This window comes from Chenopodium quinoa, unplaced genomic scaffold, assembly GCF_001683475.1.
Source record: "Chenopodium quinoa cultivar QQ74 unplaced genomic scaffold, ASM168347v1, whole genome shotgun sequence".
NCBI classification, from domain to species: Eukaryota; Viridiplantae; Streptophyta; class Magnoliopsida; order Caryophyllales; family Amaranthaceae; genus Chenopodium; species Chenopodium quinoa.
In genome coordinates, this window is record NW_018743697.1 from 3803013 (window position 1) to 3828196 (window position 25184).

Here is a 25184-nt window from a genome sequence, read left to right on the forward strand (position 1 = left end):
CTTTACAAAGATCCCATTTTCCGGAGCACGATGGATGTTTATTAGATTGTACAACTAAGAATTGCAGATGATATGAAAAAGACTATTGCAAAATCTTATTTTATAATCCAATAATAATATAACAAAGACTGCTTCTTTAAGTCAAAATTATTATATACTTCGTGTAAATGTATATCATATGTTAAGTAAATGATTACTACTAATAACAATAGTTTAATAATATACATCCAATCCATAAATCGAACCCCAACACTTAGCTACTAATTATTCATCAAATCTTAATCAAAAATTCTAAATCAAACTTTCTCACTAAAAATGGTTATTCCTAATCCTAACAGTGGAAGTCGTTGGTTTTTGCTCAGTATTTATCTGGTGCTACTCAGCCATGGGTTGTCCACCATAGCAGAAGATCAGACGGTCCATAATAATCATGATGATATGTTTATTGTTGATGATCAGATGATTAATCGTGAAAATAATGATCCATATAGAACTGCTTTTCACTTTCAGCCACCCCAATTTTGGATGAATGGTATGCTATTTTTCTCTCTCTTATTATCTCTTAATTCTTCTCTAATGTATTCGATTAGTTATCTAATTCAAGATTATCAACAGCTAATGGTTGTGTTTTTTTTGTTTTTTTTTTTTTTTGGTTGCTGGAATATTCTGGAATTGATGTTGAAATTGGATATGATTTTGGGCTGGATTGATTGCAGATCCTAATGGTTAGTTCTTAATTACCTTTTTTTTTCGCTTTTTAATTTGTTTAATATTTGGCTTAATATACACTAGTGACTAGTTTAAGGTCATAATACTCCATTGCACTTTACATTATGCATCTTGCTGTATTATTCCTGTTTTTAATGGTCAAGATGAATAGAGATTAGTTTGTGCCTAATTTTAAAAAGGAACTTTTTCTTTGGTGCTTAAAAAGTCCTCGGTAGTTCATTGGCTTTCATAACTGTGAACTTTCTAGCAGTCAATACATTTATACATTACTCTGTATTATTTAATTAGATGGAAGAACCATTTTACTAAAGTGGTTACATTTTTTTTTTATAAAGGTATACTAATAATGTAACATTTAATTACGTGTTGGTATAAGTTATAACATTTAACTATCTTAAGACACTCATTAGACAAAATAAACATGATCATATATAGACCGATAAAATCTTCTTGTATGTATTAATAGGCAATATACGGTCAAAAATTTAAACTTTGGCCTTAAAGATGTAAACTATAACCATTTAAGTGAACTAGAAAGAGTAGCCGCACTAGGGCTCCCCTTGTCCCAAGGAGGCCGTAGGGGAGGGGACGGGTATAAAGCGCAGCACGGTTGTCCAATGACGCTTGCTTAAGGCTTGTAAACAATGGACCTGCATAGTTCAAGGGAGGGGGTTTGTAACATTTTATTAATTACAAACCTTAATTCTCTTTTGTTTATGTGTTATAGGACCCATGATTTACAACGGAATATATCACTTGTTTTACCAATACTATCCCAATGAGGCTGTTTGGCACACTCAAATTGTATGGGGACATTCAACATCAACCGATTTAATCAACTGGACACCCCAACCAATTGCCCTTATTCCATCCGAACCATACGACATCAACGGATGTTGGTCGGGTTCTGCTACCATACTCCCCGGAAATAAGCCTGCAATCTTATACACTGGTATCGACACTCAAAAGTACCAAGTCCAAAACATGGCCTTGCCCAAAAATTTGTCTGACCCTTACCTTAAGGAATGGGTTAAGGTACCTCAAAATCCCTTAATGGTTGGTACACCCTCTAATGACAACATCAATGCTTCCGAATTTAGAGATCCATCTACTGCGTGGCAACTACCAGACGGTAAATGGAGAGTTATCGTTGGTACACAACATTTTAAACGCGGCTTAGCAGTTATATTTACGAGTGAGGACTTTATTACTTGGAGCAACACCGAACATCCTCTTCATTCAGCTGAAGGCACCGGGATTTGGGAGTGCCCTGATTTTTTCCCTGTTTATGTTGGAAAGTCATTAGGTGCTGATACATCTGTTATTGGTAAGGATGTCAAGCATGTCTTCAAAGTAAGTTTATTTGATACTCAATATGAGTACTACACTATTGGAACGTATGACATTGATAAGGATGTCTATATCCCGGATGAGGGATCAATTGAAAGTGATCTAGGTTTGAGGTATGATTATGGTAAATTTTACGCGTCAAAATCATTCTTTGATGATGTAACTAATCGTAGAATATTATGGGGGTGGGTTAATGAATCTTCAACCCAAACAGATGATATCAAAAAGGGTTGGTCCGGACTTCAGGTAACTAATCAACAATTACTAAGCTCCATAATTTTTTTTTTTTTTCTATGTACATGTATCTAATTAGCAATGTCATGTACTTGTGTGTATTAAGGCAATTCCAAGAACAATTGTACTTGATAAATCTGGCAAACAATTGGTGCAATGGCCACTAACAGAAGTTGAAAGTCTACGAGAAAATCCAGTACAATTGATTTCTCAAGTAATTGGTGGAGGGTCGCTCATTGAAGTATCTGGAGTCACGGCCTCTCAGGTTTAATTCTCCTTATTGGTCTTACTAATTTTCTATGATGTGTCATACTCCGTATAAGATTTAAGTTTGAGACAACTCCTTATGCATGTTAATTTATGTTAGTCGACCTCAGTCACTCCAGCACTAAGGGATTGTTCACATTTACTTAATTTCAGTTCAGTTCAGCTCTAATCAGTTCAGTTCAGCTCCTAATTTCCCTCTCATAAAATATTCAGTTCAGTTTAGTTCAGCTCCAATCAGTTCAGTTTAGTTCAGCTCCAATCAGTTCAGTTCAGTAAATGTGAACATGCCCTAAACCTTTCTTGCAATTGACAATTTTTGTTGCATTAAAACAATTTCTAAAATAATACGAGTATAGTGAATGGATTAAAATTTAATATGAACTAATTATGGGGAAACAAGTATTTATTTATTTTTCCTTAATAGCTTATAACATTCTTTTTTGGGTAAAGGCGGATGTGGAAGTTTCATTCAAAGTACCAAAATTAAAGAATGTTGAGGAATTGGACCCAACATGGACCAACCCACAAATATTATGCAGCAGGAAAGGAGCATCCATTGATGGAAAAGTTGGGCCATTTGGACTCCTAACACTTGTTTCGACGGGCCTTGAAGAGTACACTGCGGTCTTCTTCAGAATTTTCAAAAGCTCAAGCAAATATGTGGTCTTAATGTGCAGTGACCAAAGCAGGTTAGTAGTTTAAATGTTTAAATAATATACCAAAATATTAATCATGAATCATTTTTATATCAGAAATTAGACATCCGTTAACTTTTATTTACAACTTTGGAATATTTTATATCTCACAAATAATACGTCAAAGTTGCAAATAAAAGTTAACGGAGGTAGTAGTAAATGTCCATATTGGATAGGAACACGGTAACAAACTAACACAAATTGTGTCTTATTTGTTGGCTGAAGTTTCAAGTTTGTTCTTTTGATTTGCACAGGTCTTCTCTAAATCCAACTACTGATAAACTAAGTTTTGGAACATTTGTGGATGTTGATCCTGTCAATGATGAGCTATCTTTGAGAATTTTGGTGAGTTACGACAAACTTTTTAAAATCATATATATTCCCACATTCATTAAAATTTTACAGAAGTATTGCTAAACCTTTTTTTAAATTCTTTGGGACAGATTGATCATTCCATAGTGGAGAGTTTTGGTGCCAATGGAAAAAGTTGCATTACTGCAAGAGTTTATCCAACACTAGCAACTAACGACAACGCGAAATTGTATGTGTTCAATAATGGAACCGAAGATGTTAAGATCACTAAATTGAGTGCTTGGAGCATGAAGAAGGCTCAATTGAATCTCCCAACAACTATGGCTTCTCACACCAACAAGATGGATAAACAAGAGTTATAACAATAATAGATTTATTTGATTTCAATGTATAAGATGATATAATCTATATATTTAAGCTAAGGCGAGTTTTACACCACCTAGATGTATTGTTTAACTTTTTAATCTTACTCTAATGTATACTGTATGAATTGTGAGTCGAGAATCTATTTGATATAGTAGATTAATAGTCATTTATACATGTTTGTCATTATTTATTAGTATTTTTAAATTGAAAACGGATTCAATTAAATCATTACCGTTACATACGTCACCTTTGGTTAACAGGTTTGGTTTGGTAATGGTTACCTAGTGTTTGGTTAGGTAATGATTTTCACCTGTTTGTTAACTCTCTAAAATCCAGTGTAACAATTAACCTAACCTTCAACCAAAAAAAAAAAAAAATAGAAGGATTTAAGTGATTCTTTAAACAAAACAAATAAAAAAAGTAAGGGCTAATTGTTTCTATTTCCACTCTTTTTTGGTTTCTTTTACATTCCATTTTCAATATTTATACCAATACCACTCAATGATTAACGTGGAGGGTTCCACACGGCTATTCTCTTGTTAAAACTAAGCTAGGAAGGAAGAATCTGCATGATTAACTAAATTAGGCTATGTGTTTATACAACTATACAAGGCAATTAATAGAAGCCTCTAGAATTTGGATATGTAAAGGCCTTATACTCGTAAACATTTTTTTTGTTTTTTGTTTTTTAGGTATGCGCATATCCAGCCACCAATGTCCAATAGTGAGTAATACTCCTAATGAGTGGATTTGGAAGTGTATAATTAAAGTTTCTTATAATACTTCCAACATTGGTTTTCACATTATTTAAGTACAACTTTTAAAAGGTTAATGTCTTAAAATATCGACATTCATATTAGTCAAAATGTTAAGATTATTATAAATCGGATGAAGTAACTATATATTAAATATTAAGTATCAAATCTCAAACATGAGTATATCAATTAAGGATTATTTCATAGTCCTTACATACATTACATTCGTTAGTGCGACAGAGAAAAATAGACATATAATTAAAAAATGGAGGGAGTACCACGAAACTAACTACATTATTTGAAAAGAAAGGAACTGACAATTTCAATTTTTGTTTCTTTTGGAAAGTTTCAAGGTTTGAAAAACTAGGGATTACTATGAATTTTAAATGCATGTCAGCAAGTGTGTACACCACAACAATTGTGATAGATACACATATAAGTCATGTAACAGTTTCTGCCGTACTTTCAATCACCAATGAAGATTTCACATGAATTTGGTTGTGAGGTTACTTGCACAGTCACACTTGAAAGTCTCCCCTCAAAACGACCAACTTCATCAGCATTAATTCATTCACAAGTTTCAAATAATCTAACTACATTGCAACTTTGTCAAACGACAAAATCTAAGTTGACATGATTTTTCTCTATTTTCTTTTATTAGAAGACTCAATTGTCACATTTGCTTAAAAAATTTGACCAATAATGAACCCACCAACTAGTAATACACTAATACTTCCTATAATCCTGTTATATACTACAGTACTATATGCTAGCTCGTGAAAGTTTTATATATACTCCACACATAACTTCACAAGAACATACACAAAATTCGAGTTTGTAATCAAGTGAAACATTACGATAGAAATATCGGAACATAAACATTAAGGATGATAGTCATATACGAGTATACAATTCGTATTTCTTTGTACGGATCGGATATTATTTTTGAAGTTATTTTCAACATACATGTGAATGCGTTTTGAATATGCAAATCGACTATTTCACTGATTTATAAAGCAAAGATCATTAAAGTTTTAATTTCCCTCATAAACTTACACTTAAACTAATGCGCATTTGATGCCTAGTTGCCCACAGAAAATATATTAATAGAAGAGACGCAACATTTTCAAAGAGTGGTACCCACCATATTTGTAAGCATCACTGACCAACAATCCCTCTATAAAAAAGGGTGGAAACCACATAATGTTTTTGTCCCAATAATTATTGCACCAAAACAAACAAATTTGTTTCTCAAACTTACCATAAACCATACCTCAAATCATAAAGCTTCTAAAAACTACTTGACATGAAAACTCTAAGCAATCCTTTACTATTTTTTCTCCTGTTCATTACCCTTGTACATGCATACTCCCACCATAAGACTACCAATGACCTTGTGACCACTACATGCAAGCAAACACCCGACCCGGTACTATGCGAAGCCGAGCTCCGGTCCGACCCACGGAGCTCCAAGGCTGCTGACACTCAAAGCCTGATCCTGATCATGATAGACGATGTTAAAACCCGGTTTTCGGACTCACTTCAATATGTTGAGGAGTTGGCCCGGAAGACCCATGACCCGGATACCATCCGGGCCTTGAAGCAGTGTATCCGGCTTTACAGGGTTGTGCTGGATACAAGTATAGATTTAGCAGTTAGAGCGGTGAAGCAAGGGAATCCAAAGTTTGGAGAACAAGCCATGGTGGATGCAGGTAATGAGGCTGAGGCGTGCCGGATGGCGTTCCCGGAGGATAAGGTTCCGGGCCCAATTCCGGGTCAGACACGGATGCTTCATGGTGTATCTAATGTGGCTGCTTCTATGATTAAGGATTTGGAGTGAAGTTTTAGTTCCTTGTGTGGTAAATACCAAGAGTATTTGTTAAGTCCTTCAACATACTTCCTAGTACCAAATAAATGTCTCACAAGCCGTGTCTAATTTCTTTTAATTCGTCTGATTCAGAAAAAAGTTGTACAAAGAACATTATCCAAGTTACAAAATTAAGAAAGTGGCATACTATTTAAAGACAACTTATAATAAAAATGGCAAATCTTGTATCACCTTCACATATGTGATCCTAATTCGCAAGTAACTTTTGCAAAGTTACAACTTTATTAAAAAAAAAAAAAAAAAAAAAAAAACCTTTTGTGTTTTGATCTTTAACTAATCTGTAACTAATCAAGCATAAGCAAACCAAAACTTGAGTTAATCATCAAGGACATTGGGAAATGCTTAACAAGTAAGCATTAATATGAATAACTAAAAGCCAGCAAATGACAGGAGTTATATCTTATCTCATCTCATGCAATTCTAGTGCGCAACTTCATCTTTAAGACTTTAAGTCTATGTCCTGTACTTTCCGCTATATAAATTAGAGATTACCGTTTGAAATTATACACAATTTGACATAACTAGTATTTGTTACTAAGCACAAAGATATTGCACTTATTTATGTATAGCTGAAACTTTTGATTATCTACTACTTTCTCATCCCATTAACAATGGCCACTACTAAGTACTAAAAGGGCCTTAGATCACTAAATAATCCAGTAAACGTGGTAGTTTCGACAGAAATCAAAGACCAGAGAAAAAAAAAAAAAAAAAAAAATCAGTTCATCTAAAAATCATAATAGAATTGAAAATAAAGGGAATAAAGTGAAAATTTACCACATTTTTAAATTCAAATACAAGATTATAGAAATGGGAAGAAAGCCGAAAAGAAAAGAAAAAAAAAAAGTCTGTAGATTTATACGAAAATTTAGAAGATTAATGTGAGAATGTCTACAGCCTAGGAATAAGTTTGGGGCCGAATATTGAAAGATATTAAGTGAAATTAACAAAACTAGTTCCACGAAATAAGTTAAAAAAAAACTTCCAGTCAAACTGTTCTCAACTTTAGGGTTCCTAGTCACAGCTTGCTATGAAAACAGAATATAACAGTCAATTTTCAAAAAATAGAGAGCATGAACATATATACAAATTTGGACGCAGCAAAAAGAAATAGTTTGTAATCAAACATATGCTTAGTGACAAAACGACCTTAGGCATTGATTCAACAATGGTAAGGCAAATGAAGAGAATAAATATATAAACAACCCATATATTTCAAATCTTCACTTTCAAACCCACAAATCGAACAAAGAACACTCACTACCCAAGCACATTACAGAGCCTCCACATAAGTGAAAGGGAAGACGCAATGAATTAAGTAATTGATAACAGAAGGAATTGCATCTATCAAAACTCCAGGGGTAAACCTCAATACCATATAACAGCATAGACCAGATGCGCAGTCAAGCTTCTGTTTCTTCAGGTAGCACGAGAGCAACTACTGTTGCTTGCATTCAGGAGGATGCTCTCCTGCAGGTAGTCCAGCTTGTGCTCTTCCACCCTTCTGTTGATAACACACAATTCAAATTCACATATAATGTATTGTCAAGAGATCCTCAAGCAACCAAATAATGACCGTTAAAGTTTACCTTAGGTCCAGATGATGTCTGCAAAAGAAAAATAAAGGCCACATTTAAAATAGAGCTCCCCATCCACTGATTTATATTGTAAAGATAGTTTTTTTTTTTTTTTTTTTTTTGGGGGGGGGGGGGGGGGGGGAGGGGGGGGTTCAACAAACAGTTGCTTGCAGAATCTATACCTTCTTCCTGATCTTAATTTCTTCCTCATCGTCGTCGTCATCATCATCCTCATCATCATCATCATCCTCGTCTTCATCATCATCGTCTTCGTCATCATCATCATCCCCTTCGCCAACTATATCATCAAACTCATCCCCCTGAACAGCCTCTCCAGTAAACCACGATACAGCATGAGGTATAATTTTGTCTCGGATAGTAGAGCTGTGTCACAAGAAGTGTTCCAAGGAAAATTAGTTAGCAGTCAGCACAAAACAATGATTTTGATTTTGTACCAAACAAACCCATGTCATTGATCACAATTTGATTACTAACCCAATCTCATAATCTTGTTCCATCATATTCTGAAGTTCCTCTGCCTGTCGGTACATCAAATTGGTAGTTAGTAGTTAGTTGTTACATGAGCCTTGATTGATAAAAGCACTAGAGAAATCAAACTTACTGCATCTTCGTCAAGATCATCATCATCATCAGGAACTTGTGGGGGGTTGAAAAAGTTGAAAAAGCTTTCACAACTCTCAGTCTTAGTAATTGGTTTGGCACTCTTTGATCCCTTTTTAGGCTTCTTCTTCAGGATCTTTTGTGTTAAACATTTTCCTTGGTGCCACTCAATCTCCGTTCTACACAAATGGAATAAAGAGATTATAATCGAGTGCATGAGAAAATTGATAATTCCCAACAGTTAGCCGCTTACCCTATAGCCTTCTCTAAAATAGGCTCATCCTCATCAATCATGTGATAAGTTTTAGTAAGAACAGTATTTTTAAAATAGGGATTTGTATCAAAAAAGAACTCAAGCTTGAATCCCTTTGGATCATCAATCCTGACCCACTTGATATCTTTGAGATATTTGAGAGCTCCTTCATCCCGCTCTGTAATCTGGAATATAAACTTATGTCACATATCCATTCCAATTCATCAAGAGATCTAAATTTATCCGCAAAAACAGGGGAAAATTGAGAAAAAACTGCTCACCTCTTCGGCCAAAACATCATTGGTCTTCATTGCAGTGAGCCAAAAGTTAGGTACACCTTTCTCTGAGCCAAGCAAAAATACATAATAAGAGTTACATTCCATTAACATAAGTCTTTGCAGGATCCTCAACAAGTCAACATCACTACAAATCATAAACAGTGGATAAAGAGTTACTTCTTACCTTCAGGTGCTTCTTCCTCTGCTTGCTCTGTCATTGTTTCATTTGTAACACCTTCAACTTCAACAACTCCATTAACAATATCATATCTCTGTAGTTGAAGACATAAAACCAGAATAAGTGCAGTTAACATTGATCAAATTCATATAACATGTACTGCAGTTCAGTCAAAGAAGAAATCAATCAATCAATTAAAGCCTTAATCCCATAAGTGGGGTCATTCCAAAAAGTTAAAGAAGAAATAGAGGGATATAAAAAATAAAAAAAATAAAAAAATAAAAAATAAAAATAAATAAAAAGTAGAGTTCCATGACTTCAGTTCAAACATACCTTTGTGTAAAGTGGTTCATAGAGCTTTTGATATTTTGCCTCAAGAGCAGCCCTTTCCTCGAAAAATTTAGACTCAAGCTCATCATGTTGGCCCTGTATGAAAATGGTATCAGGACATTTTGTATTGAACTTTCAACCCAATATGAACAAGCATAGCAGAGAACCACAATTCATGAAAGAAAAAACCCAGAGCCCGCATGCTAAAAGAGAAGGGTAATATGAATAATACAGATAGACACTCGAGCCTTATTGACAGCACAGAGGCCACGAGAGCCAATATTATGTTTATCATGCAAAATCCACATGTAAAACGCAAACATCAGTTTATTTTACTTGTATAAACCTCCTATTACTAACAAGTGGCAAATCAATTACAAAAGCTTAATTCCTAATATTCCTCTATAACTCATGGAGATAGGGGAAATTTTAAGGCCTTTAATATCTTGATAATTACACATATAAGATCGACTCAAACATTTTTTTTAAACATTCCCATTGATATATGCAAACCAAACATGGTGGTAATATTCCTCAAAAAAATATATGGTGGTGATAAACAAATAAAGGACAATACCATATACCCACACTCCCAAAATTCTTCCTATTCCCACAAAACAATTCACTCATAAAAAAGCCATAAATGACAACAAAAACTTGTATACAACCTAAACTGTGAAGAAAACCCAATTTAAAACATTTATAACACCCTAAAACATCCAAGCCCTTTTCCCTCCTAAAACAGATTTGGGGAGAAGTGTTATAGTCAAAGTGGTCCAATGCAGCAAGTATAATTACAAATCTCTCTCTACTACACTTTGCAGTTTCCAATCAGCAACATTAAACTCATATAGAAACAAAAGACAAGGCAGCAGCTAACATAACAACACCGAGTAAAAACGACATCAAAAATCAAAGTGACAACAAATACCAAAACTTTCAGTATATATACACAAATTATCCTAAACATAATAGTCCACACTCACATATTTCCCAATCTCTTCAATGTGTCAGCGATTAATAAGCAGTCAATATATTATAACTTGCAATGCCAAAATCGCAATTATTAGGATTACAACAAAGATAATCAAATGATATCATATTCAAACACATCCACCACATAAGACAAGTCAAAGATATGATTAAACCCTAAACATCATAAAATTGAGAATCAACTGGCAGATAATGCTTACAAAACCCTAAAATCAAATAATTATCACACAATTCTTCCACGGCTATACTCTTCTCCGGTTATTCGACAGCAAAATGAGCTTAAAAGTAACCTAATCACCGCTATGAATCAAAATGTGAATGTTCAATCAATAGAAAAACTTGCATTTTCAATAAATAATAACAATTTCTAAATAACAAATTATGTAAAAATAAAAAATTACACAAATGAGAAGAAGAAAAAAGGATGAAAAACCTGAATCTCTCGAAGAACTTCAACACGCTTGCGAACATTTGGTGTCAATGAATCAAGTATATCAAAATGTTCTCCTGCCAAATTCTGCAGCTTATTCTACATAAAACCCAACAAAAATTACAAAAAATCAAAACCCTAAAACCAAAAATTAATCACCCCCATTAAAAATAAACCCCATTTCATAATTACCAACAAATTCAATTCCAAAAAAATGGGATTAAAAAAAAACCATTGAAAACCCACCTTAAGCGCATTAACAAGACCAGCCCTATCCTCAGCGCTCAAAGCTAAAACCAACAACAAATTTCAAAAAAAGCGTCAAAATTGAAAAAAAAAAAAAATCGAAAAAAATGGGGAAAAAATCGAGAAAATTCAGGAGTAAAACCTGCAGCGGCGGCGGGGAGATTGACGGCAAGATCAGATAAGTTCATCTGATCATTGTTGGTGTTGTTGTTGTTGTTATTATCGCTCATTTTTGGCCCTGATTTTTTCAAAAGATGAAATTTTTAGCAGCGAAGAAAGAAAGATAGTGAAGGAAGGAAGGAAGGAAAGAAGGAGGGAGAGAGTCGGCGGTTTGTAATTCGCAACTTTCTCCGTTTATTTTTTGTTTATATTTTTTTTTCTTTTTAAAAAATGAAGCGAAATTCTCTCTCCTATTTTGTCTGGTTAAGTGTTGGTACTTAACCTAAACTGCACGACTTTTGTTTACGACTTTCCTGTTTTAATACTGCGCGCACGGTCGCACGCCACCGTTATTCTGTCCTTCAACTTGGGTTTTTTTTCAAAAATTGAATTTGATACTTGTATAGGGTTTTTGGAAATTGATTGATTTGATGGTTGATACTTTACTTTGATTCCAACCAAAATTATACATAATCAGATTCGTAACTGAGAAAAACGAATTTTTTTGAATTGGGTTCATTTATATTAGACTTGAATTTGGACGATAGTAGAAATTTTTCAGCAATATTCTATTTTCAAGTTAGGTTATGACTTCAATATCGTATTAGATTTTGGTAAAGTCATTTGAATTAGTTACTTTTAATACGAAGTTACGAAGGGAATGTGATGCGTTGAATGATATAATGTGTCAACAACTTAGGTAAGTTCCACTCTGATTTGATGATGTGTGCAAGTTGACTTCATTTTTAATATGTTTTGACGAACTTTATTTATATTGCAAGATGGGATAGTAACGGTAATTCTGTGTTAATTTTTATAAATTATTTCTAAAAAAGTATAAATAAATATAACTTTGATGGACCTTGATTTGCAATAAATATTATGCTTAGTGTTTCCTTTACAAAAATATACGGTTAATTGCTCACTTGTGTTGTTGAGTGTCCATGGCACATATTATTAATGAGGATGAGCAAAGCAAATGTGACATATGAGTGGCTCCCTACACAAACTCTTAAGGAAATAATGAAGCAAGTTAAATAGGATTACCCTAAATATTCTCACCTTATTACATATAGTAGGTGCATGTAAAATATTATACTCGAACATAAAATAAACACTAGAGCTTTGAGAAAGACTCTAACATCATTCGGATTAAACATAGTCTCCAACTCATCAGCACCATATATAACCGTTAATTGCATATTAAAGGTGGAAATTCTGCCCACAAAGTAGATATGCAAAGTGAAGGTTTATTAAGAGAGGGCTACTCATGTAGGGAAATATCAAGAGAGGGGAGGGCGAAGAAGGAATTAAATAATCGGTATGATTTGTTTTATTTGGTACACTGCATTCATGCAAAAGTGAGTCAGATTTCTACAGGATTAAACTTGTTGCTGCTTATACTGTAGTGTTGGATTTCAGAGCTTCAATGACAGCTGAGAAGTCCTGCTCGCTTAGGCCACGAGATTTGGCAATCTTGTAAAGCTCATTTGTAGCCGCTGCAATTGGTATTGGTTGAGAAACAGACTCTGCTAATCCAAGAGCAAGCCTTAAATCCTGCCACAAGTGTTGAAATTCAAGTAATATATTTTCAGCAAAGGAAGCTGATGAGTGGAGTTCTGGTAGGAAAAATGGTTTGAATGTTAACTGACCTTCTGCTGATGTTTTAAGGGAAATGCTGTAGGATATTGAGATTGGATCATTGATGGGCCCTTAAGTTTGTACATTGGTGCACTAATTGCACCTTGTGTGATTACCTGCAATCATCACATAATCAAAGATTTCGAAGAATATTATTACTGTCAACTGAGATTAGTTGCACAGAATTATAATAGTATAATGTCAAAATTTGTCCTAGAACATTTATGATCTATCCCACTTGGACTCCCCATACGCCCTTAACTTGGAATCTCACCAGTCATTAGGTGCAGGCTTTTTTACTTGAGCAAAAGTATGCACCCTACACTATTATGACATGAAAGGCAAAAGAAAGGCATGCGTTCCTTTACTAAGAAAAATGATAAAAGAAGAGTATCAATGAACACAAACATTTCAAAGCCGTCTTAAACTTCCTGGGTAGCACATACAACCATAAAAACAAAAACTGTTTAGGAGGTGCAAACATGTGCTAATATGCAACCTTGCTTCTTCTACTAAACAATCTCAGATTGTAGAGAAATTGAAGAACATATGTAATCGCAGAACACCACAGTAATACATATGCTGATATGCAACCTTGCTGGTTCTGAATTTGAATCTTGCGCTCTAAGCTCAGGTATAAATTGAATTCAAGCACAAAAGGCAAAATGATATAGGAAGCATTAACAAGAAAATTTTGGGAGATGGGTTGCACTGTGGGCTGTTGGCTGTTGGCTGTTGCACACCATAAATAACCAACATTCATATGAACATTGCTCCTTTATGGTGTAGTGTCGCAACACTAGGATATAAAAATCTCATTTCCAAAAGAGAATAAGGTGCGCCTGGTGCGGTACATGCTGAAATTTCAGAACAGAAAAGTATTTACTTTGTATACTCTAAATTTTAAAGTTTGTCATAAGTAGGATGTAGATTAAGATTAATAAGGGCTTATATGGAGAAGCCACAGAGCAAAACCACTACCTTCATCTCATACTAAACCATAAAAATAATAGACAATGTGAACAAATTAGCTATATACTTCTATGGATATACCTCAACAAGCACACTTGGATCCAGCCCAACTTTTTCACTAAGCAGCAGTCCTTCAGAAAACGATGCCATCATACTGTAAATTGCAGATGGCCATGAATGTAATATTAGTGAAGATATTATATGATTTCCCTTCAAAATGAATAAGCATGCAGGATTTAATAGTCCCAGTACCTTCCCATGATCATGTTCACAACAAGTTTCATTGTGGCTCCATTGCCAATATCTCCAAGATAGAATTTTGACTGAAATGATTCTGCAAGTTATATGAGGGGCATATAAATATAATAAGGGGAATCAATACCTAACCAAGATAATGTACCTTTCCCATGATGTCTAAGAGGGGAGTAACCTTTTCGTATAGAGACTGGTCACCTGTGAATTAGCAATTCCAAGAGTTGTTCAAACAGAAAGTAGGATGTAATAAGCTGAACCGAACAATTAAAAATGGGAATTTGACAAACTTTTACCAGGTAGAATAATACAATATATACAATTTGGGAAAGATGACACTAATTCTAGAGATAAGTGAGTTACCTGCTGTAAGAAAAATTAGTTGCCCATCCTCTGCTGGTTTTTTGGACCCAGAAACTGGAGCCTGTTACGAAGTGCATAAACTTGAGAATGTTTTAAATGTTAACTTAATACTCTGCATATGTTACAAGGATAAACCTTTCACCGCAGTTCCTTTGTTTATTCTTTATTTTATTTTATTTTATTTTTTTATTTTTTTTATTTTTTTTTTTTTTTTTTTTTTTTGGGGGGGGGGGGGGGTTCCTGATGACTGATTAAGTGATTATAGCATGCAGAGAAGAAATGAAAGTAATACCTCCAAGAATGATGCCCCAGTTGCTTTAATACGCTCACTTATAAGTTTAGATGTTCCGTCATCAACTGTTGAGATGTCTACATACCTTCATATCTCATTTTAACAAAAGTTACACACAGTAATCAGAACTTACACATAGACAATTTTATTAGAAGTATGAATTATTATCTTTTCCCTCCACCGTTACAGAAACCCTCATGTCACCTAAACTACACAATAAGGAATGCAAACATATGTAAAGTCTATTTCAAAGGATCTGCTCATAAGCTAGTTGTTCTGCTCCAAAAAAAATATACGGAGTACTATACTTGATATTTATTGTTTAAAAACTGTTGAATTAGGAAACATACCAGCAATCGATTCGCTGGTTCACTAAGAACCATATTCATTAAGTGATAAATAAAAGCACCACACACCAAAACTGGTTAAATGTTAATAGATTCATTACAAATTGGTGCTGAAGTTGCAAAAGGTTGAGCTCGCTATATAATAGCAAAAGTTAAAATTTAGACCGTCAAAGACTCACGAGAGAATTGAATAAAGCATCCAATTTAATGAAAACACTTCCACTAGACCACTGCATCTTGACTTCTAGCCTTAGAGTCAAAGCCTGGGTGTAGAAGTGCAAGTATAAGAAGGGGGAGGGGGACAACTACCATCTTACTCTTGTAAAACAGTAGATGAAATAGCATTGAACTATATAACTAAATATCTGGCATTACTGAAGAACTTCGTACCCTTTGCCTGGACCCATGCCATTTGCAGCTCCATTCTTCCCACATGCAACATCCATCTAATGCAAAAGGCTTAGATATTGATATCAAGGCGGAAAAACAAAAAACCAAGCAAGAGAACACAAAAGAAACATACGCACTGCACTATCAGGATCAGCAAGCATGGCAAATGTCACATCACAAGACGCAGCTACTTCTTCTGGAGAGGGTTTATACCTGTACCAGTGACAAATTTATTACATGAACATTTCAAGGAAGTTAACTGCTACATGAAACTTATATCAACTAGACAACTAGACCTATGTTCTGCCAGTTTGAAGATTACTTGTATAAGCATGAGGAATAATTAAGTTATAATATATGCACACAGCAACTTACGTAGCACCAAGGCTGATGAGAGGATCACATTTGCTCTTTGTCCTATTCCAGACAGTCACATCACATCTACACCATGAAGATCAAAATGTCATAACAGTAGGAAGATAGCAGCACTGAGTAGTACATTACAAGTATCCAGCACTAAAAACATATCGAAAATCCAGCAGATCACTCATGGAAGACGAATGCAGATATTATTTTTTATTTCAATCAGCAAAAACGAAGTACTACATACTTAAACATAAAATCCATCATGTCCATCTATAAACTCGAGCTCTGTGACAAAATACTTCATTTTACCCTGACAATTAATATAGAAAAAGCTCATACAATTCTCACCCGGCCTTAATGAGATTTTGGGCCATTGGAGAACCCATGATTCCCAGACCAAGAAACCCAACACGACCTGAAAATTCATCTGCAATAATACACATTGATATTCAGAATTGGCTAAAATTTATAACATCATTATTCATCAACATAAATGAAAACAATCTACAGTGAAATTACTCAGAACCGTCACATGAACATTCCCCATTGTTTCGAAAAATTCCAATTCATTTCAAAATATTCAGAAAGAATTGTCCAATTTCCAATTAATGAACACAGTTCCTTATTTTTCTGATTTCATTTTATCATCAATTCATCATGGCATTTGCTCAACTTTGTTGTATACGTCATAATATATATGATAATTATGAATTTATGTGATTAAACCCAGCAAATTCTTGTAAGTTCTATGTTTAATGACACTATCAATTAATTATTTCAGACCACAATCAAAATTATAATTTCAACCTCAGCTAACCATTACAATACATCACAACCAATTTAAAAAATAATTGACATAGGAAAGCATACAAAAAACCTAGCACAGAAAAGCTGATAAAATCAAAACTTTAGAAAAGAATCAATAGAAAAGGTAGTACCTTTGGCAAAAGCATTGATAATCCGAGAAGAAGATTGCCTGGAAGAGAGAGAAAAAAGAGGTTTAGAGAAGAGAGGAGAAGTGGGTTTAGGCCTAAATTGAGGGCAAAATGCGGAGGCAGAGTTAAATGCAATAGCCATTGAAGTTGTGGTTGAAGGGCAAATGGAAATGGCAGTTTTAGAAATGAGAGTAGTCATCGCCATGGCCATACTTTTTAAGGTGATTTTGTGGAGTGTACAACTGCTACTGCTATTACTGGATAGCTTTTTCTTTTATAACCAACTTTCTCTCCCACACCCCTTGTGAAAATAATAAGAAATTTGACATGGATTAAGTTTTTAAGTGCATTTGTTAAGTTCTAATTTTCTAAACCTAGCTTGATCATGTTTCTTTTTTGGAAGGACGGAGAGTTAAGATGGTTGTAAGGTGTGCCTCTTGAATCGCGGTGAGGTTGCAACTTTGAATGAAGTGAGCTTAAATAGATACGTGTGATGAGCACACAAGCTACGTGTTGTGTCAAAATTATTTTAGGTGCAGCTCACACATGGTCAAAGCACATGTCTACCGAGGCGTGTTATGAATGCATTACTCCAGATGAGTAAGTGTTATATTTTGTGTCTTGTCATGCTTTGTAAAAATAAAGTTCAAGTATAGCTAATGTTCCACCACATCTAGATGGCACAAGCCGCATAGTAATGTACCATGGTTATATCCAAGTCGTGCTATGTTTTATACCGTATATTGTGTAAGGTTATGATGTGCCACAAGCCGACTTAAACAAGTGTCATTATCTAAGAATGAATATTTTTTTATTATTGAAATTAGTAATCAATTATTTAGACTTTTCATAATGAGCTAATATAATCCATCAACACTTAATATAAGTACTCTGTAGCGTTTTCCTTAAAAAACTTATACATGAAAATAATAAAGTAGTGTTATTCTAGAACTTCAAACTGCTCATTTGCTCAACCACATACAAACAAGCTTAGAAGTGAACACTGGCCTCAAAGATTTGAAAACAGAACATAGGACTGTATCAATAGTAACTTCTTGCCAAAAAGAGGAGAAGAAGAAGAAAATGAGATAAAGGAGCATACTAAATACAGCCAGAGCCACTTTATACAATTAGATAATGAGCATTAAGGGGGTTAAAAAAAAAAGTACAAAGAACAAGATAAATCAATCAACAAAATAGTAGAGCTGGTAAAATCCACCACTACAAAAGTAGATATAAAGGAATGACAAGCAAAAATGTCATTAGAGTTTAAAAATAGCATGACTTTAGTCAATGCATAAACACAACTAATCATTGATTGGCGGGGAAAGAGAGGTCGCCCAAGCAATTAAAGACCAAGAGTCCAAGATCAAAATACCATATCCAGCAATAGACATGCTCTAAATAAATAAACAGTCCAGCAATTAGTCACTTTCTGTAACCAAAGTACGGCTACAACGAGCTACAAAAATAAAATAAAAAAATTAAAAAAAAAAATGATAATTCGAGCTCAGTACCACTCATGTTCCAGAGTAGACACTGGTGTTAGCAAGTTTAGATCAGCAATCAATCAAGGCAAAGCTCGCGCAAGATAACCAGATAATGTTTGCTTGATTTCTAGAGGGCCATCAGGAAGCACTATTTTGCTGGGATATTGACGTCCATTTGTAAACATGTACTCTTCATGAACACTCTCATCTCTTCCATATATATATAAGCCAGTGAGGACGATGTCAGCCAATAAAAGAGAGCATTCCACATCAATGCAAATGGTGACAGTTGGAGATCCAAACAATGCTTAGCGGAGTATATAAAAATGACATGTGGGACTGAAGAAAGTATTAACAGGCTAACAGCACATTTGGTAGCCAGTTATAAAAAGCAGTAATGGAAATGAAATAGTGTAATTTGACAATGAAATATATTTACATAGAAATGCAACTGTATCCCCAAACATGTGTTTCTCCTCATTATTGTTCAATTCCACTCAATACCATCCCAAATGGATGGATAGTAATGACAATTTGTGAAGAAATTTACATAATTTGGGGTGAACTAGCATTACCATGAGAATGGACATTGAAATTTTTCTTACAAATTACTCCGTAATATACAAATTTAATCTCATTACCACCATTTATTACCACTTACCAAAGAAGCTGTGACATTATTAAAACTTACTGTCAAGCTGAATCCTTCTGGAGAAGTATCAAAACATGAGTTATCAGAGTCAAAAACACGATTTAAGTTGCCTGGTGTCTTACGAAACTTTTCAGTAGCTAAGTTCTCTAATACATCATCTCTTACAGAATGTTGCCCTTCATCTGATGTTTTTGGCCGTGGCAATACTACGATTCCAGCCTCGGAAACTGAAACCAAACAACCAACATTTAAAAGAGAATCAGAGCAATTAGGCTTTTGCACACAAACAGTGTTTTCAAATTAACAGCCACACAATGCAGATAATAACAGCATCAGATTGCCCAGATGCAACAGCTTCTGGATCAATGCCATCGCACAAGCTTCAGCAGAGGCAAATTGGTGGGAATCATCCTTTTTTCCTGCCTCTTCGCTTCTTGAAGTACTTGGACCTTCTTCAGTGTTATTAAATTCTCTAAACTCACAGAGATTTCCAATGGAAAGACCATTGGGTTTCTCATCAGCCCAAGTTACAGAACGTGCAAGTTTCTTTATCCCAGAAGTTCTAAGAGCATATTTTCTTTTGGATAAACTAGAGTTAACAACTTTCCACAATGATATTCATCTTTTACATGCGTGCTACATGAAGTAGAACCATTCTGATCTTGCAAAAAATAAACTTCAGCTATGCTTGCATTCTGATCCAAATTATTTCCATCATCAACTAAAGCTGAATCCATGCCTTCTTCATACCAATAAAACAGTCACACTCCTTATTTTGTACTGAATAATGTAGAGAGTATGAAAATTGTCCGGTGCACATAACAAAATAGAGCAGCAGCAAGATGACCTTGAATAGTTAAATAATGTCCTGTGTAGAAGGGCTGGACTCTTCTACCATTGAAATATCATTTATATGCTTCCCATTCCCGACTTATCTCTATTATATCTGTACAATAAATATTATGCTCGATCAATATCAAGGAAGTATATACATAAGCTTAACAACCAATCTTCTATAATGCGTGCCGACTATAGACTGAATGTTTCAGGCTGCCTTTGCCCGTATGTGGCACAGCCTACTGCCAATAAAGCATTTATATCAGTAAATAGTAAAGAGTTCAAATTGCGCCAATATGTATCATTCATTAAAATCTTTATCTTGAGTGGAAAGTCATTAAGATAGGAAATTTTGCATACATTATCTGTTCAACTATCCCCAGGATTTTGTACAGCTACATAAAAAAGGAATAATATCATCTTCACAACCATAACTCCATCATCCTGCTAGTAAAGAAAAGCATCAACTGCAGCTAATGATACTATGACTCAGATCATTAGGCACCCAACTTGCATATATAATAGTTGTCACAAAAGAAACATATTTGTCACTATGCTGCAAAAATAGAATTTTTATATGAGGGAATATATGACAGAACTAACGATTGGACCTAGACAAAAAAAAAAAAAATTAAGCCAAATAATTAGGCCAGCTTTAGTTGTAATATAAAGGGATAGTCAATAGTCATAGCCTCATAGGAGTAATGCCTAGATACAGTTTGCATAAAAATAAGATTCACAAATAGCATAAACACAACAGATGCAAGATAGTAAATAAGCAAAACAATTGACAATATGAAGTAAAAAAAGCCTACTTTTTGTTGTTCCCTGCAGCATTTTCTTCCTTCCCTAGCGCAATAACTACTTACTTTAAAATTGCTTCAGTTGGCTGGTGGGCATCCTCAACTGCCTTTGAAATTGCTTGCCATTTCTCACCATGCTTGGGCTCTGCAGTGACACAACGTTTCAGCACTTCCTTCTGAATGTCCTCGTTTCCATGCTGAAGTTCAAATTTGTAGTACAAAGCCCAGAAATCCCCAATATCTGGAGCAAGTGTCACTGCTCTATTAAGCTGATCCCTTGCCTTGTCTACCTTCCTGTCATGCCAAAATAGTTTTGCAACTGCAGCTATGACATGGGGATCCTGGTCACATTTTGTAATTGCATCTGAGCTCTTCGATTTTCGTTGAGGATGGGGAACATTCTCAATTTGAGCCGCCCATAAGATACCACTGTTAGGACATTCTTGGAGGGCCTTAGCCAACAAGTTATCACCCTCCTTTTTGTTGCCATGCCACAATTCAGCTCTAACAGCAGCAAGCCACAATTCAGGACTCCGAGGATTCTTTTTCCTAGCCATAGTAAAAACAGCTCTAGCTTTACTCAACCCAATCATCTTCTCTTCTATATTTGCAAGTGAAAGCCACAAAGAAATGCAATGTGGGCAGTTTTTAAGACCAGATTCATAAACTTTTTTAGCCTTTGCTTGCTCTCCAGACCGCTCATGAATCTGACCAAGCATCAACCACAACTTGAAGAATGATGGGAACCGCTGCAGACCTTCGTCAAGAAGTTTCTTCTCCTCCGAAACATTACCAAGTTCTCTCTCAACAATAGCTGATTTCATCCAATCTCTTTCCGTGCCTCCTTTTTCTCGAGCCTTAGCAAGTAGCATTTTTGCCCTTTCAGGTTCATGGTTTTCAAATTCAAGCTTAAAAGCAGCAAGCCTAATCTCTTCAGAATTTGGAATAGCAGCATAAGCTTCCTGAAGAATGGCTCGAGCAGCAGGCACATCACCAGCAAGCCATTTCTCTTTTGCACCCATAAGCCAGAGAACTTCGGCCTGGGGCACATATGTGACTGCCCTCCGCAACAAGGCATCAAGAGATTCCCTTGTTCCATGACTCTTCTCCAATTGTGCTGCTTTAAGCCATATACTCTTCTTTGTCAAAAAGACAGACAGAGCATGAGAATATATAGCCCTTGCAGTTTCAACATACCCTCTCTTCTTGCACTCTTCAGCATCAGCCACCCATGTTCTCTTCCTATCTTCTTCCTCTACCCTGACACCGACAGTGTGCTTAATAATAGCTAGGCAAGTAACTACAGACCCAGCACGCTCGGAGGCCTCTGCTTCTCTCATCCAAGCTTCTCTATCAACAACAACTCCATCTCTTTGTAGGGCCCTGATACCCCTCTCTATGATCTTCTCAACCATCGCAGTATTTCCATTAGCTTCTTCCAACTTTGCAGCAGTAATCCAGATAGCTGGTTCCTTTGGGAGCTTTTCTCTGGCCCTGTTAAGCACTTTCTTTGCCCTCTCATATGTTTCCAGCCTAGCAAGAGCAAGCCACAATTCAACATGCAAAGGACAGCTCTTTACAGCCTTCTGAAGAAATAGCTTAGCCTCATCCTCATTAGCAAGCTCAACAACTGCCTTCCAAAGTCTCACTGACTTTGGAATATGTTGAAGCCCCTTTGTCAGCACCCTGATCTTACTTATATCATCTTGCTCCAATTTAGCAGCCTGAAGCCACAACTTCACAGAATTAGTAATTGCTTTAACTCCCCTAGCTATCACAGCCTTGGCTTCATCAGGGCTCACCAAACGACATGCCTCAAGCCACACATCCTCGTTCTTGGGACACTCCTCACAACCCTTCTTGATAAACTGTCTAGCAGTCTGGATCTTGCCAGCAACCTCCTCTAGCCTTGCAGCTGCAATCCAACCAGGAGGGTGCTTTGGATTGGTTTGTATAATAGATTTCAACAGCAACCTAGCCTTCTTAATATCTGAAATTTCTGCATCACTTGTAATCTTCATACTTTTAAGATCAGTTAAATAACCTTTCGGGTCAACAACAGTCTGCCCTGTAACAGAATCAGATAACCTATCAAGCTTTAGTGACAACACAGTACCCCTCCCCTCACCAACAGCAGTTAAATCAGTAACACGAGTCTGTCCCCAAGGCGTCTCCGTTCCACCAGCAGGTCTACTCTTTGGATCAAGGGCTGTAACATGCTTTTGCTCCTGTCTAGCCTTCTCAAGAAGAGTATCAGGCACAGGCACAAAACTCTCAAACCTCCTCTTCTTATTCCTCAAAGAATAATCTCCAATCTCCGGGAGACTATCCCACTCCTCTGCAGACAAATTATGCAGCTTCCTTTTCAAGTCTCCAAACTGCTCAGTAATTTTGGGATTTAATGCATTATAGTTTTCAATCTCCTCCTTCAGCCTAGCCTCCCTCCTATCCTTCCTCCTCGAGTCCATTCTCTTATCAATCTCCTCCCACACAGCATCCGCCTCCTTATCATCCTCATCATACTCTGCCAGCGCTAACAATCCAACATCATTCCCTTCAAACTCATCAAACTTTTGATTCTCATCATACCCTTTTCCCTCTCCTTCCTCCTCTTCCTCCTCCTCGCCAGCACCCTTCCCCAGCCCACGGCCCATAGTAGGGATCGCAGCACTACCAATCATAGTAGCGGAACGGTCAGGCAAGTCCGGGGCTGCTCGGGCAGGCCCAATTTCAGACCGGGTCGTAAACCCGGTAGCCCCACGACCCAACCCGGCAACATAATTCGGTGGGGGCTTTGCATTCAAGAATTCAAGCTTCCCCTTTGACTGCACAGGAGGTTGCATACCACCATAAAAAGGGATATACAGCATTAAAGTCGAATTCGATCGAATTCCCAAATCAGCAATTACACAATCAACATTACCAATTACCCTTTTCGATGATGATAATAAAAATTGGTTTTCACTAGGAATTCCTAATTTATCAGTAATAGTATCATGAAGATTGCCTAAGGTTGTTAATTTAGGGTTCATATCAAGAACTAGGATATTCCTATCAAATGTTATGAGATTAACCATTTTTTAGTGAAAATTACAAGTAATTATCAATGGAAAATTAGGGATTTTGCGAACAATCAAAGAAAACAGAGGGAGAAGGAATTACCTGTAGAAGAAGGAAGTTGAAAGAGCTTCAAAGGAGTTGCACTGCGATTAGGGAATTAGGAGGGAGAATAGTCGGATTTTATGTTAACTAACTCTAAATCAATTTTTTTTTTTGACAAAATAAAAAGGCTAAACCCACTTATATAGGCTAATCTAAAAACCCCACATCAATTTAGGAATTAGGATATTTTAATTGCTGTCAAAGTAGAAATAATCTTATTTCCTAAAATTTATCTAGTTTCCTAATTAGGCCCTGTTTGATTCACCTTAAAAAAAAATATTAAGTAAAAATAATTTCAGTTCAGTAAAAATAAGTTCAGTTCAGTAAAATTAATTTCAATTCAGTAAAAATAAGTTCAGTTCAGTAAAATTCAGTTTTCCTAAAGAAGAATTATAATAGAAAATCAGTAAAAATAATTTCAGTTCAGTAAAAATAATTTAAGTTCAGTAAAAATAATTTCAGTTCAGTAAAATTAAGTTCAGTTCAGTAAAAATAAGTTCAGTTCAGTAAAAATAATTTCAGTTCAGCAAAATTAAGGTGAATCAAACAGGGGCTTACAATCCTCATCAAACTAGAAAAGCATAATTGATTATGTTTTCTTTCTTTCAAAAACCACATTGAAATTATGAAATCCTGAAACAATAAGGGGAAAGAGAAAGAAGAAGAAGATGGGTGGGGTTTGAGCAAGGGCATATGTGTCCATTCAACATATATGTTGGCAGTTTTGATAAATATTATTAGTGGTAGTTAACACCCTCTATATTTTCTTTCTTTAAAAAAATACAATATACGAAGTATTTTCTAATTTCCATGTTGGGTGATATTAAATTACTAAAAAATTATAAAATTATTATTGCTAATTCTTTTTAGAAATCTTTTTTTACTATAAAATTCTTTTCCAAATGTTCAAAGTTCATTCATGATAAGTTGATTATGTGCAATTTATTTGAAAACGATTTTGAACCAGCTGCCTAACACATGTAGTAATATATTATGTACTTGGCATTTTGAACATATTCAT

At 35.3% G+C, this 25184-nt stretch overlaps 6 protein-coding genes across 8 annotated transcripts; 2 read left to right on the forward strand and 4 right to left on the reverse strand.

Moving 5' to 3' along the window:
• Nucleotides 1–197: 197 nt before the first annotated feature.
• LOC110684331 (fructan 6-exohydrolase-like) lies at nt 198–4127 on the forward strand. Its single transcript, XM_021860774.1, has 7 exons — nt 198–532; nt 717–725; nt 1457–2325; nt 2420–2578; nt 3031–3269; nt 3530–3620; nt 3719–4127. Exons 1-7 carry the CDS (start codon nt 316–318, stop codon nt 3947–3949), a joined length of 1815 nt encoding a protein of 604 aa, XP_021716466.1. The 5' UTR covers nt 198–315; the 3' UTR covers nt 3950–4127.
• Nucleotides 4128–5904: 1777 nt separating this feature from the next.
• On the forward strand, nt 5905–6847 carry LOC110684335 (cell wall / vacuolar inhibitor of fructosidase 1-like). Its single transcript, XM_021860778.1, has one exon. The coding sequence runs from the start codon at nt 6015–6017 to the stop codon at nt 6546–6548; it is 534 nt and encodes a 177-aa protein (XP_021716470.1). The 5' UTR covers nt 5905–6014; the 3' UTR covers nt 6549–6847.
• Nucleotides 6848–7678: 831 nt separating this feature from the next.
• LOC110684332 (nucleosome assembly protein 1;4-like) lies at nt 7679–11957 on the reverse strand. 2 transcript variants are annotated; one of them, XM_021860775.1, is made up of 12 exons: nt 11645–11955; nt 11503–11546; nt 11260–11355; nt 9837–9929; nt 9510–9597; nt 9329–9390; nt 9048–9232; nt 8796–8973; nt 8669–8712; nt 8356–8557; nt 8186–8203; nt 7679–8100 (listed from the first exon to the last, which is right to left on the reverse strand). In XM_021860775.1, exons 1-12 carry the CDS (start codon nt 11730–11732, stop codon nt 8035–8037), a joined length of 1164 nt encoding a protein of 387 aa, XP_021716467.1. In that variant the 5' UTR covers nt 11733–11955; the 3' UTR covers nt 7679–8034. The 2 variants fall into 2 exon arrangements, with proteins under 2 accessions (XP_021716467.1, XP_021716468.1); XM_021860776.1 differs by lacking the exon at nt 8186–8203 and having other exon boundaries at nt 11645–11957.
• An 810-nt stretch (nt 11958–12767) lies between these two features.
• LOC110684333 (glyoxylate/succinic semialdehyde reductase 2, chloroplastic-like) lies at nt 12768–17526 on the reverse strand. The gene is made up of 12 exons (XM_021860777.1): nt 17223–17526; nt 16633–16711; nt 16294–16359; nt 16056–16131; nt 15919–15974; nt 15182–15266; nt 14890–14950; nt 14675–14727; nt 14527–14597; nt 14356–14428; nt 13314–13418; nt 12768–13218 (listed from the first exon to the last, which is right to left on the reverse strand). Exons 1-12 carry the CDS (start codon nt 17428–17430, stop codon nt 13060–13062), a joined length of 1092 nt encoding a protein of 363 aa, XP_021716469.1. The 5' UTR covers nt 17431–17526; the 3' UTR covers nt 12768–13059.
• A 1000-nt stretch (nt 17527–18526) lies between these two features.
• Nucleotides 18527–20098, reverse strand: LOC110684495 (putative RNA polymerase II subunit B1 CTD phosphatase RPAP2 homolog). The gene is made up of 4 exons (XM_021860950.1): nt 19965–20098; nt 19703–19923; nt 19371–19588; nt 18527–18619 (listed from the first exon to the last, which is right to left on the reverse strand). The coding sequence occupies exons 1-4, from the start codon at nt 20096–20098 to the stop codon at nt 18527–18529; spliced, it is 666 nt and encodes a 221-aa protein (XP_021716642.1).
• On the reverse strand, nt 18568–24296 carry LOC110684336 (protein STABILIZED1-like). Of its 2 annotated transcripts, XM_021860780.1 has the most exons (3): nt 24164–24296; nt 21068–23826; nt 18568–20307 (listed from the first exon to the last, which is right to left on the reverse strand). In XM_021860780.1, exons 2-3 carry the CDS (start codon nt 23680–23682, stop codon nt 20271–20273), a joined length of 2652 nt encoding a protein of 883 aa, XP_021716472.1. In that variant the 5' UTR covers nt 23683–23826; nt 24164–24296; the 3' UTR covers nt 18568–20270. The 2 variants fall into 2 exon arrangements, with proteins under 2 accessions (XP_021716472.1, XP_021716471.1); XM_021860779.1 differs by lacking the exon at nt 24164–24296 and having other exon boundaries at nt 21014–24143.
• Nucleotides 24297–25184: the final 888 nt, after the last annotated feature.